General features: G+C 42.4%; 1 protein-coding gene across 1 annotated transcript in view; it reads right to left on the bottom strand.

The window, feature by feature from the left end:
* Window positions 1–19,657, bottom strand: part of kcnq1.2 (potassium voltage-gated channel, KQT-like subfamily, member 1.2) — a 148,162-nt gene that overhangs the window by 111,734 nt on the left and 16,771 nt on the right. Inside the window, exons 4-13 of the mRNA XM_029434006.1 lie at window positions 16,580–16,706; window positions 16,360–16,438; window positions 16,181–16,277; window positions 15,158–15,298; window positions 12,590–12,700; window positions 12,205–12,300; window positions 11,146–11,283; window positions 8,754–8,913; window positions 5,556–5,582; window positions 3,298–3,409 (exon numbers count right to left, since the gene is read on the bottom strand). Coding sequence (XP_029289866.1) covers window positions 3,298–3,409; window positions 5,556–5,582; window positions 8,754–8,913; window positions 11,146–11,283; window positions 12,205–12,300; window positions 12,590–12,700; window positions 15,158–15,298; window positions 16,181–16,277; window positions 16,360–16,438; window positions 16,580–16,706 — 1,088 coding nt within the window. The remainder of the gene's footprint in view (window positions 1–3,297; window positions 3,410–5,555; window positions 5,583–8,753; window positions 8,914–11,145; window positions 11,284–12,204; window positions 12,301–12,589; window positions 12,701–15,157; window positions 15,299–16,180; window positions 16,278–16,359; window positions 16,439–16,579; window positions 16,707–19,657) is intronic.

The raw sequence follows: 19,657 nt of genomic DNA, 5'->3' as shown, positions 1-19,657 counted from the left end.
CAAAGCCAAAAAAACAATGGAATGTTCCAGCTGGTGAAGTCACACAGAAATTAAAATGATAGCGGTACCAGAAATGGAGATAAAGGCTGTTTGAACAAAGCACCGAGCTAAAATGAGGAAAGGGCCAGCTCATGTCAAATTTACAATAAAGATGGAAAGTGTGGAAAAACTCCGATTCATGGATATAAAACAAAGAGTAAAAGTGATCCTGTGTGCGTGCGAATCACCTCCGGCAGTGTGGGTGGATCTGGTAGCTGTCTGCAGAAATCCAGATAAGGATGCCAAATTGACAATGCCGTCCTTGGTGGCGTGACACTCACTCACTTGGTGGCGTGACACTGGGCGCAACACATGGAAATGGAATGGAATTGGAAATGTACCCAGCATGGCCCAAACATGAGCTTAGATGTTGAGGTTACAGCTGAAGCTATGGGATACATATAGAGACCGTCCGTCTCTGCAGCTGGGAGACTCACTCTCACACATTCATTGTAAGAATGTCCAGATAATTCTGCTGAAGAGACATTAATTATTAATCGACTGGCAGAAAATCTGACAACGTGCATACTTTGTAATTAATTGTGTCCAGTTGTAACACTTAATGTTATGAAATAGTTCACTGGACAGAGGTTACATTGATATGGAGGAATGTCAGGAGCAAACAGGCCCCTAAAGCAACAGTGTACAGGCTGTTTTATGGCGTCCTGTCACAGTACTGTATGTTGCCTGCACACTGTAAAAGAGTAGCGCCATCTTCTGTTAGCAGAACAAGGGCTACATTATTCGACATTATTAGACATCACGACATGTTTCTGCTCATATTGGTTTAAAACAAGCTCACACCTGAAGTGTCACTTTAGGAGCACTTTGGGTTTCAGCGGCACTTTGACAGTAATACGTTCGGTAGCTGGTGCGGAGATGCCACCGGTCACGTCGTGCGACGGTTCCTCTGACCTTTAGGGTTCACTCACACATTAATAATTGCATTATTACTTTAGCGTGACATCTATTTCATGATGTATGATCGTGACAATGACGTCGCTGAGACCAGTGGCGGAATGTAACTAAGTGCATTTACTGAAGTTCTGTAGTTCAGAACAAATGTGAGGTACTTGTACTGTAGGAAGTTTCAAGCATGAACCAGACGCATTCTTAAGCACTGCATGTCATATAAGAAAAAACAATAGGTTCCATTAAAAAAGAAGAAGAAGAAAACCGCCCAGAGAGTTAAATATGAGAAACTGTAATCACATTTTCCAGGAGTGGCGCTCATATCGAGTTCTAGATGATTAATAGGAGTTTGAGTAGTGGGTAATGGTTTCAATGGTATGTGGAGGATGACATTTTCCATGGTCTCCCTTTGACCAGCAGATACGATCAGGGTGGATTGAAGGATGGAGAGGCGGAGGAAAAAGGGAAAGAAAAAGAAGAAGAAGAAGAAGAAGAAGAAGAAGAAGAAGAAGAAGAAGAAGAAAAGCAGGAGAGCCAGAACAGTGCCTTGTGGAATTCAAGTGTTGTGTGGAGAAAGAGTCCTGGACCGGTGCCACAAACGGGCAGGTCTCAAGAGAGAAGAAGAAGAAGAAGAAAAAGAAGAAGAAAAAGAAGAAGAAGAAGAAGAAGAAGAAGAAGAAAAAGAAGAAGAAAAAGAAGAAGAAGAAGAAGAAGAAGAAGAAGAAAAAGAAGAAGAAGAATAAGAAGCGTTCGCTGCTCATGACTCTCGTTTTACTGCAAAAGCTGCTTTTGTTAAAGCTTTTACATTTACATTGTTATCTGTGGATGGAGAGCATTTTAATCATCGTTTAGATATTTTAAACTATGAAACTGAACATTGGGGGGAGACTGTGTAAGGCTTTCACCCTATATGGAAATGACTGCGTTCCTCTGCACAAAAGGTGCACGAAGCTTTTTGTTTTCAAGAGGGCAGAGTGAGGAATGTAGAAGGAATAAGAAAAGAGGGACGTGAGTAGAGAAGAGGTGACTTTAGAGAAAGAATGCCCATTACATTTACAGTACGGAGATAAACACACAATTACATACTGAACATAAGCATCAAAAAGACCCTAAATAAAAAATAAACTTTAGAAAGGAGCATGTCGTGTAGCTATTACATCAAATTAAATTAAGTCCATTTAAAAACCTCTATACATGTTTATTAAAATATGCTAAATATATATATTTATATATACATATATTTAAAAAATGCTATATAAAATATATTATATAAATATATAATATCTATATATAAAAATACTCCATGTCAATAAGTCACTCAACAGCACTCAAAGTGCATCTCAAAGCCTTTAGTGCACATGAGCAGTCACCTGAGGCATTATGCATAAACCACATCCAGTATTAATGAAAGCGAACAACCACAGACACAACATCAACTACATGGCAGCATACTGTAGCATTCAAGCCTTTTTCTTTTTAAAGCCCATAATATTATAGGAAACCTCTAATCTTCTGCATTTAGTCCTATAGGACTTGGTATTACTTGCCTGCTCAGTATGTAATCACTTAATCTGTTTGCGATGATGCTTCGTGACTCAGCCCCAGTGGGAAAGGCACTCTGGCTTAATCCCAGTGGTGGGAGACGGCCGAACAATTGTGTTGACATGTTGTCTGTGCAAAGTCCTTCCACTTTGCTTCTATGTGAACACTCGTGGAAACTTGTGAAAACACAAATGTGGAAGTAAAGTTCTTTTTGATTCTGGTGAAAAGGCAAGAGAGATGCTGGAGAAATAAAAAAGGGGGGAGGGAAAGTATTTTTGGAGGCGGTCATTAACAAGCTCTGCTCCGGGACGTTAACACAGGAAGCAAATACAAAATCAGATTACAACAGAATTACATTTCGCTTCACGTTAATGAAAGTCATTTGAATGAGCGAGTCAGTGGCAGGAAGGAGCCCGTATTCGCATGTCAGCAGTAAACAGCAGCAACTTCTTAATCCTATGAGGGCATCTGGTGACAAGCCATGCGGTACCTTAACATGTCCGACAGCCTATTGAGAGAGACTTCTTTGACATTTCCCCTCAAGACTAAAAGGGATAATCCCCTTTATAACTCTCTGTACCTGATATGACCGTGGCCCTCAAGAAGTTTCTTTAACCCTCGAGAGAGTTCAACAAAACAACTTCATTTAGAGAGCAGCTAGAGGGGCTCTCTGCTCTGACAAAAGGCCTTTAGGTACTACGACAAGTAGGGAAATCAGTATTATATGTATAAAAGAATGGAGGTCAGCGCAGGGTGATGGATCGGAGAGGGAGAGGAGCGGAGGGGAAATGTTCTGGGACTCACTGAGCTTTCACCACAGGCAGGGGAATGTCCTCAGTCATGTAGTCCAGCTCGTCGGTTAAGCTGTTGGCGCGGGAGATGTCGATGGAGGTGCTGTGATCATGATTCCTCCTCACTGCAAAGGAGAGGCAACAGATAATATTTACTATACACTGTTATTGGCCTGGTAAACTGTATACAAGTTGAGGAAATGTATTTTCTTCAATTAATACATTTTGATTAGTAAGAAGAAAAGGTGATTAACTCTGGAGCTACGAGATAGAGAGTATTTCTATGAATGAATAACAGACAAGACGAGTGACACAGGTCGGTGTAAGATGAGAAGAATAAAAGCAGACACAAAGAAACAAGAGAGATACCTGGAGAGCCAGGGCAGCTCAGAGTGTAAGACGACCAAGAATGTTGAGGAGGGCCTGACGCCGTGCGAAAATTATTAAAGGAAATGAAGAGGAAAAAAAGAAGAAAGGAAAAAATCAGTTGGTGTCTTTATGTTCAACCGTTCAAAGTGCTAAATTATAAAAAAAAATCTGGGAAGAAATTCAGTTTTAGGGTGGATACATCTTATATCACGAGGGGGCGGGGGGGGGGGAGTGTTTGAGGTACATGTTTTCGAAGAGTTTATATGAGGAAACAGAAGTTGCAGTGCTCTGGTTCAACAGCTGTCTGGCTGCTGGCAGGGCTAAAAACAACAGCAAAGGACAACATGTGTAGCGGAGGTCTTGACCTGCAGTCAGACTGTCAGCGTCTGAGTTTGACAAGTCTCTCCACCAAACCACCAGGCCTCCATTGTGATAAAGAATGGAGAGGCAAAGCTCTATGAATGACTCGTCCGATTCAAGCAAAATCCATTCAACCTCTCTCGTATTCCATCATCGAGTTTGTTTCACATTGTCCAATCCGGAAGCGGAGAACGCGATTGAGAGAGAGAGAGACAGGGAAGGAGAGAAGGGTGGAGGAGGGTAACCAGAGCTAACAAGAGCCACCTTTAGGCCTCAACTTCAACTGAGGGAGACGTGAACTGGCTTGTTGGCGACACGAACAGGATTAAGGGTTTAATTAACAATAGGGATGTGTTGGGGCTGGGAGAGAGAGAGAGAGAGAGAGAGAGAGAGACGAGAGAGAGAGAGGAGAGAGAGATGAGTTAGAGAGAGAGAGCGACGAAAGATTAGAGAGAGAGAGAAGTGAGATGAGAGAGAGAGAGAGAGAGAGAGAGAGAAGAGTTGAGAGAAGAGAGAGAGAGAGATCTCGAGAAGAGAGAGAGAAAGCGAGGAGTAGAAGAGCCCTGCTTTCTCCGTGCCGACCTCTTCTCTCTCGCCGCTTAGCTCTCGTTCTCTCGCCCTCGCGCTCGCTCCTCGTTCCGCGCTCTCTTCTCTCCCGCTTTCTCTCTCGCCGCGCTCCGCGTCTCTCTGAGACTCTCTCTCTTCTCGTGAACGCTCGAGAGGCTCGCGTCCCTCTTTCTCCTGAACAGAAACGATCGAGCTAGAGAGATTCTCACAGACAGGGAGGAAGGTGGGGCCAGACAGATAAGTGGAGCGATAAGCCGGACACTGACTAAATCAAACAATGACCAGTTTATTTCTGACCACTGGAGCTCCACAATGGCCGCTTATCAACTCCATAACCCCCCCACCCTCTCTATTTAGTGTCCCACTCTCGGTCTCCACGATCCCCTCGGCTCCTGTCCATTCCGAGCCATGTTAGCCCTGGTCCTCGCCCATGGTGTTGGCAGGGCACCCAGTAAAGAAAACAGGCCAGGTCAACCCAGGCCCAGTGTCTGAGTCTCTCTGCTTGGCTCTGGTTTGGTCCGGTTGGGGACAAAGGCCCAGCCAGCCAGCCAGCCAGCGAGTCTAATTAAAATACTGTCTGGGCCACATTAAAAAGGAAGGCCAGCTAATGATTAACACAGAGGACTTTTTAATAGGACAAAAATAAGTACTTAACCGGTGAAAGAGGGTACTGGTTGGACAGTGCAGTCATCACATATACACTATATACACTCAGCCTTTGTACTTTAGTTTTGACAAAGAATAACAGCTTTATAAAAGAGTCTTAATTGCTGTTTTCTTGTCACTTAAATGTTGGTTCAGTTCAAGCCTCAGCATTCAAGATTATCTAACGGTAACTTGAGGGAGCTACCATGAGACCAGAGTGCACTTAAGTATTTGTTGACATCATCTCTGTGACAAAATGTCATAATCCGTAATCCCTGCAAATCCCGTTTAGTGCACATGAATTGTGATGGTGGATTAAGAAGGACTCACCTGTTTGTGTGAACTTTCCAGTGATTCCTGCGAAGTAAGATGGAAATATTAGTAATATGAGACCTCAGCATGGCTGGAGCACATGACAAATACACGTCTTTCCAAATTATGTAATCAACCATCTCTATCAACTCCTGCTCCTTCAGCTTTTGTTTGGAATAGGATTGATTTCATGTTCATTTCTGGGACATATCTGGATGTTTTAAGGATTATTGTGTATATATATATATAGAAATAATGCATTTTCTGTTTGTTGCAAAGCACTCCCCTTGAATGTGTTAATTAAAGCAGCTCTAATTGATATTTGTATAATAACAATGTATCATAGACAATGTGAAAACACTGAGACAAGGTGTTGGGGGGTTGCTTGTGAAAACGTTCATCTGAAGCGGCAGCTCTGCAACGTTTTATAGTGAGTTTCAGCTCATTGTTGATCCGTCCGCAACTTTAATGTTTTTGTTGACAACAGGCAGCTGTTTGCAGTCTAAAAGACCCCACTGTACACCTTCTACTCAGCACCGATAGGCAGACAAACAAAGTTAATGACCACCTGGTGAACATAGCGGATCATTTAGCAGCTAAAGAGCCAGATATTTCCCAAAGGAGTAGGAAGAGGCAAAGAACAGAGCTGAAAGAAGAAAGAATATTGGACGTGAATTCACCAGGTGGACAGAAATACGACTCCAAATAAATAATAATGTTGCTCTGTAACTGTTGGATGTATAATTAATTGCGAACACATTTGCCAGATCAACTTAAAATGTGATTATTTGTGAGCTGTCTCCAAGTAGCCAAAAACAAGTTTAAAGAGGAAGAGATAAAACTACAAGCAGCAGTAGCAAGCTTTAAACACAGCATGGCATTGTGTATGTATCCATATCTTCTTTTAAATGCAACAGTTAGTATTACCATGCTGCTTATATTAGCTGACTCATAAACCCAAACAGCAACATTTAAATAAAACTAGTATGCTACTATATAGGAGAAGTATTTAATAAAAACTGCTTTTTCATTACTCTTTGAAACAGTGAATAAAAAGCAGCAGCTCTGGTGTGGACAGTTGACATTGCAGATGTGTTATGGCTGCATCTGGAGCAGAGCTCATACAGTCTCATGCTGTTTCAACTCTGCACATTATTATTAGTGACAGCAGGCTGCAGGCTCTGGCTTCTACACAGGGTTTTATGTCATCCCCAGCGTCGCCAAATCCCTTTTTTCCACTCCAAAGTGTTAGCATGAGTGTTTGTGTGTATTTATTGATTACATAAGAAACCAACGTTGTTTTGTTGCTAGTAAATATGAGAATGAATACTGGATTGAATGTGCTATCTAACTGGTTTAACATTAAGTGTGATGCTTTTTTCCACATGAACTTAAGACATGTGTTTTCCTTCATTATCTAAGAACCAATTAAGCGGGAAACTAAAAAAAACATTTCCCCTCATAAGCGGTTGCTCTTCTCTTGATGGTCTGCCTTTATGTCTAGTTTATGTCACTCCAGCTCCTTTTAACGATGGCAGGAAAAACTCATCAAATGCGTTTATCAACATGGAGTCTGGGTCAACTCATTAGGAGGGATGGCTTTAAAGACAGGAAGTTAAACCGCCGCCGCCGCCGCTGCCTTAACCAATCGATCACATACTCTGTGTGTACAGCCCTGCATTTCAAAAAACACAACGTTTCTATTGTTATGTACGAGTTCTGGCAACAATTAAGAACCACGATGATCTGAAATCAACGCCATCATTTTTGTCCCGAGCTTTTTACAGCCCGATGACGAAGCTGAAACGCAAACTTGGCTTCGGCATGCATGACTGCAACAATATTGGTAATCCACAAGTATACCAAGTAATTCCCACTTGAAACCTTGACAAGCGCGTATTTTAAAGGTTTTTTTCTCCCACTTAAGCCCAGTGTGAGTGTCTGTGGCCAGCGAAGGGGACAAGTGAAGCAGTAAAGAGCTTGTAACCATGACCTCTAATCACCACTGAGGGTGTAATGGCTTCCATCTGGCCTACTGATGACACCTGGCAGCCATCTTGGTTCTAAGGGGATCAGGATAGGGCCTCTGTTTACTGTGTGAAAATAAGAACACCAGCACATGAACTGAGAGAACCAAACTGCAATCTTTTTCTAAAGACTAGCTCTGAAAACCAGGTTCATTGTTTTACTTAAAGTTAGACTAAGAGTCTACAGTCATGCTAACGGCTACGTGAGGCTGCACCTAGGCTTGCATTTACACCGATACATAGCGTGCCTTAGAGAGTTTGGCCTATACATATATACATATATATAGTATACGTAAATAATCACTACCTTGCTCACACTTGCATCATGTATTTACACTATATCGCTCCACAAAGAATAAACTAATAAGATGAGCATTTTAGCATTTTAGCATTTTAGCATCTCTTGTCCCGCAGCAGCAGGAACAGCAGAACCTTTTTTAGACTGTATTCTAAATGTGTAAACATTGAGTGCATTATCAGATTTGTTAAGCTGGTTACAGAAACATTAGAGGGGGGGGGTGTCTTAACAGCTACATCTTTGTTTTTTTTCAAATAAATATGAGAAACACTTGCCAACACAAAAGAACAAGCTGACGGCTAATATTTCTAAAGCAGCTGCCGTACAAAATTTAATCCATCATGCAGTTGGCCATTTAAATGCCCTGAATGCAAAAAACACATCACACTTTTACTGAAATAATGGATTTCCAAGGCCTTGAACGCAGCATGAGATCATTTCACGGCCCTCAACACACATTATCTCATCAAACAAAATTGCATTAAAAGCAACTGAAAGAAAGTCGGTTTCATTGCTGCATGTCCTTCACATGACACGCTTTGTCGCCAGCTGGCCTTTGAACTGTTTTTAAAACGGCAAAGATAGCTTTACAGCGATAATCGATGCAATTCAAACACAGGTTCTTCAAAAAACATCCCTTATACGGTAGAGCGCGGCTTCTGCGGTGTCAAGTTTTTAAATACAATTGCTGTTATAAAAGAGATCCCAAATGAAGTCAGTTTAATCAAGCTGGAACAGAACAGCGCTCAGTGCTTCCATGTGTGATCTTGGCGAGTTGACTTGTATTGAGACGGAGTTGTAGGAAGAAAGGCTAAATAGAATAAGTGTGTGACAATGACCCTTTATATCTGCTTGATAGCAGTTCGGATGATGCTCTTTCCAGATTGTTACCTTCAACAGTCTCTCTCGGCAGGAAATATGAGACGTCTTTCTTCTCCTCGGAGTCATCAATGTGATCGTAGGTGATCTGGGGGATGGATACGCCTTTCTCTGAGGCCACGCCCATGGAGCCATTAACTCTGGACTTCAACCTCCTCTTGGGCCCCCTTCTCTGACAGACAAAGGGAACATCAACCCAGTAAATAAACATGTGTGATAAATTGGAATCACGATTAATAGCCGTTATAAAAAGCTGAAAATAATTACAACTGTCACTCACATACAGCATTTGTATCACTTTGACCCTTTCCTTCACGAAAATGTTCCCTGTGAAAATGAGTTAAGCTACATCTAGGACATCCCAACACCCAGTTTGTGCAGCCAGACATCAGTCATCCAAGGCCTCCGTCTTAGCCTGCCATCCAACTGGCAATGCATCAGACAGCTGGCCTTGCAGGTGGTAACATGGTGGTTGCCCCACTGTACTTACTGAACCCCACCAGCGAGCTTCTCTCACAGTTCTGGATCCAGAGAAGCAAATCCATAGAGGTCTGAGAATTGCTCTTTATTATTATGCCTCAGAGGCAAAGATCTTTTTAGACCAACAAAAACCTCTCCATGGGTCACAGGGGCATTACAAATATCTCATAACGTAACGAGAAAACGATTCATTGCCTTGAATGTTTTTTTGTTCTGCTGTTTCTGTGTTTTGTGTATTATCTGTGCGGACAGGAATGTCAGTACGGGACTGATTTTTTTATTAGATTTGGATCGTCTCTTCGTCTCATAAATGAAACAGTTGAGGATGAAGTTTCAGCCAATGGTGTTACAGAGCTATGATCTACCAGCAAAACCTTTTAATGTAGACTGGAGACGAAGCAGCCCTTTGTGTAGCCTGAAGCGGTCGTCTTCGCTTCACTTGCTAATGCATGTTGATGGAGTGAACTTCTTCTTCGCTGGTATATATTTGTTGTGCTGCTCCACCGTTTGAAAGTACAATAGGTCTTACTGTAACTCATTCACACACCATTTAATATGCACATGGAGAGCGTAACACTATAGCTGGACATTATTTGTTCAAAGTGCTAACCTGTAAACAACACACCAGGAAACATACCTTTCACAGAACGAGTGAACTTATCGAGCCAAAACACATTTTCTTTTAGTACCTGCATGGTTGACATTGTTGTTATACGTCATCATCTTACCAAATGTTGTGCTTGTGACATCAGCAGTACATGTTTAATCTCACTTTCTTTGAGATCATAGCTATGTGCAGTGTGAGTCAGTGAGTGTCTGAGCACATAAATAGTGTCTCCGGAACAATCTTTAGAGCCGCTGACCCAAACCATGGACGTGGCCTTTATGGAAACTCAATTATTTGGACTCAGTGGATCAGACTTTGGCATTGACAAGTGGCCAGCAGTTCATTCCAAATAACCGAGGTTTAAATGACTCATTAGCAGAGAGGGTGAGAGAGGGAGGTGGTGGTGTAAGAGAGGGGGGGGGGGGGGGGGGGAGAAAGATGGAAGGGCATGAAGAAAGTGTAACAAACACTGAGTTTAAGAGAGAGAAAGAAACTGAAGGAGTTACACATAAAGAGGAGAGGGAGGAGAAAACCTTGTGAACAAGAATGAGAAAGAAATAGAGAGGCAGAGAGGGGAAGGGGAAAATGCACAGAAAGAGACAGGAAGAGCAGGGAAGAAAAAGAAAGAGGGAAATGAAGTCTGAAAGAAGAAAGAGGACAGGGATCTTGAAAGACAGAGAAAGGGGAGAGAGAGAGAGAGAGAGAGGAGAAAGTGGCATGCTGAAACAGAAAAGAGCGGAAGCAGCCTTCATTCTCCCCAATACATGTGGGTTCAATGCTACACAAAGATTTTTTTGTTGTTGTTCTACTAGACAAAGGTTTTCTCCCATGAGAAAGGCGGCGGTGACATCATCTCAACTGACTGAGTCTTTGTCCGGCGGAGACAAAGACCTCGAGTCATCCTGGTGGAGTCAGGACTTAGGGGGAAGGGGGGGGGGGGTGCTGTGTGTATGTGTATTTGTGTATGTACGTTTGTGGGAACTTAACTTGCCCTTTTATGCTGTATGGCCGATGCACAACATAGCTAATATTGTTGTGAAAGGTGAGCGACAACACCGTGTGGGACCAGACGTATGCAAATCTGCCCTCCATCATCTGACGGCTTTATGACTTTTCAAAGGATTATTTAAAATGTGTATTTAAAATAAAATGTTTTTCTTACTGCATACATCTACATCTAGACATCTACACCCAGAAAATAAGAGACGCTCATATGACCTAGGTTTAAAGAGCGGGTGCTGTTATTTCTTTCTGTGGAAGAGAAGAAATATGTGAGGATATCAAACAGTTTGACTTAAAGTTGAACCGGATAATTACCGAGAGGTTCAGCCTCCTGAGGTTCGGGGTGATGCTGTCAGGTTCCACTGTGGTGACGGTGGCTGGAGTTAGAACATACATTTTCCATGTAACAGCACAGCCGTTAGGTTTCTCTGCTGCATAGCACCTCCAAAGAGTCTGAGGACGACAGGTTGAAGCAGAGAGTTAGTGTTAGTCAACGCCATGATCCACATAACCTGTAAACATTTTCACATTTTCCTCTAATCCCCCACGAAAAATGTAAAAGCAGCCACTACTACTAGTAGTACTAGTGATGCAGCAATGAGCCAGTGACGTGTAACAAGCACTGATGGTTTAACACTCTTTATATTTATGTTGCTCTTTTTATTTGTTAAGTGTCAGACGAATATTAATTGCATTGTGTTCCAGAACATCTCTCTATTTGCGTCTCCTTTTATTTGCATTAGCCTCCAATTTATTTTTACTGTTAATATTTGTGCCATCTTATCTGTCCGAGGCTGCGAGTCGTTTTCTCGTTTCTGCCACTTTGGATTTAATCAAAAACAAACTATCAAAAGTCACACATAGACGTCTTTGACACATTCTGTCGATAATGTGAGTTCATTGTTTTAATGTTTTAAGTTTAAACTCTGGTATATGTTACACATTGAACCTTTAAATTGCACTCACCTCTGAAAGGTGCTACAAGGTAAGTTAAGTGTCTTGTATCACAGGAGTCTCAACCATCTGTTGTTGTGTCGTGGTGTGTTCAGGGTAATTGTAATCCACATAATGGCACAACACGGCTGCTTGTTCGTCTACCGTTTCACACTTGGGATAGATCTCACCTTTCCCATGGCTCAGTAGGAACAACAGATACCGTTGCTTTTTTTCTCTTATTCCAACGTTTGCACCTTTCAAAAAGATGAACGTTTTAGAAGATCTTTGCAGCCATGCCTATGGTCCAATACAAACTGCGGTATAAGGGGACATGCGTCTCCTTTTAAATCATTGATGGACTGTGTCTGACCTGGTATTTAATGTATACCTTGTGGATTACTACACTACAGCTGCTTCCATTTGATGCTAAACATGTACCTGGATGAGGCAGGCTGCAGCAGGGATCTGTCTGTTGAAGTGCTTCTGTCTCTGCTTCTGTTGGACTTTCAGGGCAAACCCTGAGCCCAGGATACCCTAACGAGAAAGAGTAAAGTTGCAACAACAACAGTTCAGATTAAAGATGTAACATACAGTGTAGAGGTTAGGGATGTAGATGCAGAATCAGACACAAATGAATTCAAATTATCATTACATCTGAATAAAGGATAGACAAAAAGAATCTAATTGTGCTTCATCTCAGAGAGCAATGCCTCAACAGAGACAATTAAAAACAGTCACATGTCGTAATAAGATTGAACTACATGAAAAGTAAATAAATCACTGCTCACAAATGTCATATGATTCAGATTAAAATGATATTTACAGCAGGCAGAGCAAAGAAGGAGATGGCGAAGACACTGAAGCAGGAGGCGATGGCCTTGCCGACCCACGTTTGAGGAATTTTGTCTCCGTAGCCGATTGTGGTGACGGTCACCTAAAAGACAAAGAGTGGATGAAGTTCCTCTTACATCTCTTGAGATGATCATTAACAGATTGTAGACAAATGTAAGACAGAAAGAAGAATCCTGTAACATGCACCACTGCATGCTGAGGCGGGAAACTGTTCTTTATGCTTCTTCTATATCCTTTCCTTAACCCCTGATGAACCTGCCCCCTCTTAGTCAACCAATTGTTCGCTTTGGTGTTAGTTGACTAAGATTTCTTTAGTCAATTAATATTTTTAGTTTTTTTATTATGCTTAATGAGTTATTTTTAAGAAACGTATGAGCACCTTTAAAACAATTAAATTCCCTCTCATTTGTAACAAACTGCTGACTTCATGAGCATGTCAGTGAATGCAGAGCTCTCCACAGCAGTCTATAACAGGAGTTGGATAATAAAGAGAAAGTTCATCAGCGGCTCTGGCCTCGCTCCATGACTGTCCGCAAGGGCCGGGGCGTTTGAGTCTCTTGTTCCTCAAAGGGAATAAGATTCCCAAACCACTAATCCTCAGTGAGTATAGGAATTTGCCGGGGTGACGGGGGAAAACAAATACCTCTCGCATTTGCATGTACACCCACTCTGAAAGCCGAGCCAATTCTGACACATTCAGAACACTCTTGGCTTACCGTGGGTGTCTATGGAGTATCGCTGCGTGAGCCGCCGTTGTGCGCTAACACAAAGCGGCTGATGTAAGGTGAGATACTTAAAAGGGCTTTGGGAGTAAAAAAAAAAAAAAGAAGGAGTAAGGGCGGGAAGGGTGGGTGGATGTATGTTGGGGTGGGGCGAGTGGAGTGGTGGGGGATTTAATCCCTCATCCACAAATCCGATGACTAAACAATGTCCTCCTGACCATCAGAGTGGAATGGTCTACTCAAAAACACCCCTCTCATTCAGAATGTAGGGTGTGTGGCAAAAACCTCTTCATGTCTACACAAAGGTCACAGAATATGTGTGTGTGTGTGTGTGTGTGTGTGTGTGTGTGTGTGTGTGTGTGTGTGTGTGTGTGTGTGCAGTTCTGTATGCATATGTAGTGTATGTGTGACTACACTACAAAAGCTCTAATTTTCCTCATTTTGTCTTTCACACTGTGTCCCGGTTGAAGGTAGAAAGGTTATAAAAAAAAAGAAACAGCCATTACCTAACCGTTAACAATTGGCAAAAGAAGAAGAGAGGCAGGGAAGAAGAGGGCGAGAGAGAGAGAAGGGGATATGAATCATGGCATTGGCTTGTCCTTCTGCCCTGCACCTGCACATCCAAATGTGGAAATCATGCCAAGAGAAGGAATACACGCTGGGGGAGCTTAGCATTCTCCAATCAGTGCAATCTAATTTCAATAAGCGCTCACACACATATATACACACACACACACACACACACACACACTCACAAACCTGAGCAAACCTATTGTAATGGAATATCATGACTCTCAAGTTTACAGTCTCAGAAAGACAAAAAAAGGGTGCTTATCTCCAACCGTGATTCTTTTCTCAACATTGTGAACAAAGCAACACAAATAACAGCTTTTCTTCAACTTTCCATAGAGCAGTGAGGAGCGGTGTGACCCCTCTAACCCTTGTTACATAAAAGGTAGTAATCCCACAATTAAAGTTTTAATTAAGGGAACTGACACTTTATATTGGTGCTCTAAAAGTTCTTTGAGCCGAAGAGCCCAGAGGTGAATGGTTTATTACCGTCTCTTTGTGGCGCGGCGATCCCGTGCACAAGGCTACCATAGGTTTCTCATTACTCTGCACTCTCAATTCAAATGTTTAATTAACTACTCTTGGAAACCCGAGCCTCCGTGTAAGAGGGAAATAAGCAAAAACCGGCTCCCCGCGCGGAAAAAAACATCAACACACCTGCATCTGCGTTGAGTGTTGCATGCATGCTACACAAAGAACCAACGAGGACAATAAAAACGCAATGGAGGTTAATAATTGGTCTAACCAGGGTGGCCGGCCGTCTCACATTTTTCCCGTTAGGACTCCACTTGAAAGTGTATTGTGCATTCTTTGGCACTGCTCTTCAGAGAGAACATGTACATTTGATGTGGCCTTTCAAGTAGGTCAATTATGTTGGGAAATTCAAATAGCGTTCAAGGATCCGAGTAATATATGCATTGCAAAGAAAACTAAATGTAGGAAAGGTTCTCGTGCAAAGATGCAGAAATGGAGGAGGGGATCAGGCCTGGAGACTGAGGGTGATGGAATGATATTTGGGAGGGTCAGGCTACGACTACCAACTGTTGGGTTCTCAGGGACAGGGGTGATGTTGGAGGCATTGTGGTAAAGCAAAGGTCGGACCACATTCATATCGGCAGGAGACACTACATATTGTCCAGCTAGTTGAAAAACCTTGCTCCGTATCAATGTGTGACCCCCCCTACCAACCCTTCTTCTTTCCTCTTTCTTTAAAACCTGAAAACACCAATAAAAAGAACGTTTCTTACCACGCCCCACCACAGGGCGTCGGCGTAGCTGGAGAAGCCCGTCTTGCCCTCTTCATCCACAGCATCCTTCTCCGCCAAGTAGACAAAGTAGGAGGAAAAGATCAGGCCCAGGAAGCCAATGTAGAGGGTGGTGATCAGCTCCTGTAAGAACACATTCAGTGTATGAAAGAATGTTCTCGGTGGTGAAGAGTCAGGTTGGTCACAGGCAATGTATGTTTCAAAGGACCCGTGAGAGACGTGTGGCAAACCATCCATCCATCCATGTAGTAAGAGGTGTCAGGTCATTTCAGATTGAGTGTCTAAACCTACAGAGCCTTGTAAGAGAGCGTCATCTACATTCAGAAAACCAGAGTGACAGTGTGTAACCATCGGTCTCTTATTACAGATTAAAGACAGCAATTGGACAGCAAACACTTCAGTACTCAAATGCTATTCTGTGCACACATCCTTAGTCGATTCCTTTCCACCAACTTATTGACACTGCTAAAGTCAATATATTTCCACTAAACAGAGCACGTCATTTGATGAAGTGGTCACCTGACAACAGGGAGAAGGCAACGGATCATGTTCGGCTGATCTTAGATGTATCTTCTTGATCTTTGCACGCAATCCTCACAGGTCCTGTTCTTCTTATGCATCAAAGAGACATGAGTGTCAGGTTTGACTACAACCTAAGATCACGGTCTACTTCAGGGATTAAGAAAAGAACATCACATCCTCTGAGTTCAGAGAGAAGCAACCATGACGATCTCTCTTCTTCTCCTAATAGAGGCAGGTCTGCTGTGGCGTATTTGTTCACATGTGTGCATGTATTTCTTGCATGTGTTGAATTTGCTGTAATAAGCAGTACTGTTTTTAATAACAGCAGGACCAGCCAGGTGGAGTCGGGTCTGTGCACTCGCCCTATAGAAGAAACTGCAGCTGATGAAACAGGAGTAATGGCCTCTTTCTTTTTCATCCGTCGGACATGTGATAGAAAATAAAAAAACAAGCAAATAGTTTGCCTGAATACTTTCCACCTACCTGTCGATGAATAAAGACTACAGATCCCAGCAGCCTCCACGTTCCTCCCTGTCGATCCACGTGCAGCATGCGGAGGATTTGGAGGAAACGGATGCCTCTGCAACGCACAACAACACCTCGTTATCTTCTGATCCCTCTCCAGTAAGTAATACAAATGTAGAACTAAATAGTCACTCTACCTGATGGCGGATGTGGCAAACACTTGGCCATTGGAGCCTACGCCAAGCACGATGATTGAGGCAATTACCACTATCAAATCTGAGAGACGGAGAGTAAAAAACAACAAAGACAATCAAATCAGGGGAAACATTGTACTTAAGTAAAGCCTCACATCGCTTGAACGGTCTAAGTTGTTGATCTACAAGAACAATGCATGACAAAGGAAAATGCCAGGTGCACCTATGATTGATATGGGCTTCCTGATAAAGTGGAGACGTCCTTTGATGCCTGCATATTTGCTGCGACAGCCTGCCGACCACAGCCGGACCGCATACTCTGTGCCAAAGAACAGCACCAGCACAATCTCCTGTGGAGCACAATGCAAACACAGAGCAAGGGTTACATGAATCCATTGGTACAGGGACAATAATTGTTCAAGCACATGCAGGACGAGTGGATGTGGAAGTAGATAAGCTATCGTTTCTTTAAAAATAAAATAAAAGCATCGATAACGCCGCGCCGTGCATTAAGACTCATCTAGAAGCATTAATCAAGCCGTTATAAATCAATCACCAAGAGTCACGATAGGATATGAACGGGTAATGAAAGGTGTGTGACACAGAGAAAGAGAGACACTGAGGTGGTCTAGTTTTACTAAGACCACCCAACCACCTAGGAGGAAAGATGGAGGTTGATCAAATGGCTGATGACAGCTCATATTGAGACGGGGTCAATGGCTAAGTGATGGAAGCCACAGAATGAAACGCCAGCACAGATGAGAAAGCTAAATAATCAATGAGATCTTGTAATAATCCTAAAACCTTTCTGCGGCACTTGAATGAGACTAAACCTGCACCTGCAGATCAGTTGAGGTTGTGTTCCAATAAGTGCCATTACTCATTTGTTTTCCTATTAGGTGCATACATGTGTGCTTCTGTGAATTAATTAAGCCCATCTGACGGAGATCGTTTTTCCCGGCCACCGTGGATGCATAATATTTAGCCCGTATACTGTCTGTTGAGACCTAAGGCCATGTGGGTGGTCATCTGGCTGATTGCTTGAACTGGCTGCTCCCTGACCACCCCTCGTATGAAACTTAATACCATGAGCCCTGCTTGCAATAACACGGCACCACGAAGCCTCAAAACAATGAGCTGTCAATCAAACCAGATTTTGGCTGGCAAAAGTGTCAGCACAAAGGAGAAAATGCATTTTTTATACATCAACCTAAAAGGTCTCCATGAGGGTTATTGATGGGGCTGAATGATGGGACACATCCCTTTTGTTGCTTTCTAAATATTCAGCACATTTTCATTAATTATCCATGTTTACAGCTTGGCGCTTGAGTCGTCTCGCCTGGGATTCCCACAACCTTTTTTTTTCATTTCCATAAATTGCTCATGGAGTTAAAAGACAAAGAGAGAGGAAGATAAACGGGCAGAAATGGGATCAGTAAATCTCTATAACGTAGCCTGATAATCACACTCAATTATCATTTTGTTTCACATTATTCATGCCGATTTGAATCGCTGAAGAACTCGTTGCGGAGGTCTGGAACCGAAAGACCGACGACATCCATTTCAGTTGCACTTGAGCAGCCAGCCATAGCCTTTTTGTTTGTGTAGAGAAGCACCCGGCTTTGTTTCAGATCCCTGATGCCGAGTCTATAGAACACTGTAGAATATTTGCTGCCTGACTGCTGTCTGTCTGCACAAATGTTTTTGTATTTTGGACGATACAAAGTGTAATCTATTACTCACAGACAAGGTGGGAACCTTTGATAGTCGCATCCTACACACACAACTTCTGCTGTTACTTTAATTAAGTATCATTGTGCGATATTCTGTATGTTTTCTACAAATGAATAAGCATTGACACACAAAGCATCGGCGGCACATTCATCGAGTTTAGTAATTATGACATCTGGGTAACATTTGAAAGTCAAATGAACACATGAATTTGGAGAATTTGAAGGGATTAGTCATAATAATTCCCCAAAATGGGTCACCCAGATGTTGGGGAGTTTTTTTTTCTATGCGTATCAGAAACTGGCAACTACATGTTTGCTGCAAACAGCCACTTGTTCGCGCAGCAATAATCTCATCAAGCCAGGCGGGGGTGAAGTTCATTCAAATATCTGCTTTGGAATTACGGTATCAGATGAAAATGTGATTAGATTGCTTCATCTGTGTGTCCCTCTGCGAGAGGGCCGCACGTATGCACGCACGCACACGCACACGCACGCACAAAGTCACTCATTACATCTAGATTCACCTGCAAAGCTTCGGTGCAACGTATGGATGGAACATGATACAAACTAATACCCTCGTTATTACTGTTGGAGTCCCACTTAAACTGCGCACGCTTTCTCCGAGGACAGATGTTTAAAATCTCAGATTTAAAGGTTTTCAATACTTAAATGTTGTGTTTAATCTAATTAGGAATAATCACATGACGAGAATGTTACATCTTCTGTAATCTACACAGTTTGAAGACAGTTGTGGCTGTTTGGTGCAAGTCAGTGTTGAATTACTGTTGTTACTGCAGGTTTACTAGATACTGTATTCTACTTCATGGGGATGCGTTGTGTCTTCTGGACCTAAAGCATAATGCAAGGTAACTTCTTTCACAGCCACTTGTGTGAATCCAGCTTCCTTTTTACTATACCATCTAAATGTTCACAATACCTTCAGTCATGATCATTTATAATCTATCATTTAATTGATGCTTTTTTCATACATGAATAGAATAGCTTTGAAATATGTATTAACATGTTAAAATAAGGAAACCATGAAGAAGAAGAAGAAGAAGAAGAAGAAGAAGAAGAAGAAGAAGAAGAAGAAGAAGAAGAAGAAGAAGAAGAAGAAGAAGAAGAAGAAGAAGAAGAAGAAGAAGAAGAAGAAGAAGAAAGAAGAAGAAGAAGAAGAAGAAGAAGAAGAAGAGGACAAAGAGGAGATCTATATTGTCGACTATGTGAATGCTTCTGTGCCTCCTCCTGCCCAGGCCTGGCCAGCTTTACTTTGGCAGCTGCCCTGAAGGCCAAATATCCTCAAGGACTAATGTCCCCTCTGCCATCCAAAACAAGCAGCCTATGATTCACAGATGTCAGCTAACCCTGAACTTTCTAAGTATAGCTACTACCACCACTATACGCCACCATGACACCATTTACAGGGCTCCGCCCCCTCCAACGCACACACATGTGAGATAAGGTATTATCTTATCTCACAATTAATATTGAACCAAAACCACGCATTACAAATACGCATGCACACACACACATACACACATTCAGGTGTACAAATAAAAAGGGTTTGA

This window comes from Cottoperca gobio, chromosome 6 (genome assembly GCF_900634415.1).
Source record: "Cottoperca gobio chromosome 6, fCotGob3.1, whole genome shotgun sequence".
Classification (NCBI taxonomy): Eukaryota; Metazoa; Chordata; class Actinopteri; order Perciformes; family Bovichtidae; genus Cottoperca; species Cottoperca gobio.
This window is presented reverse-complemented; position numbering and strand designations above follow the sequence as displayed.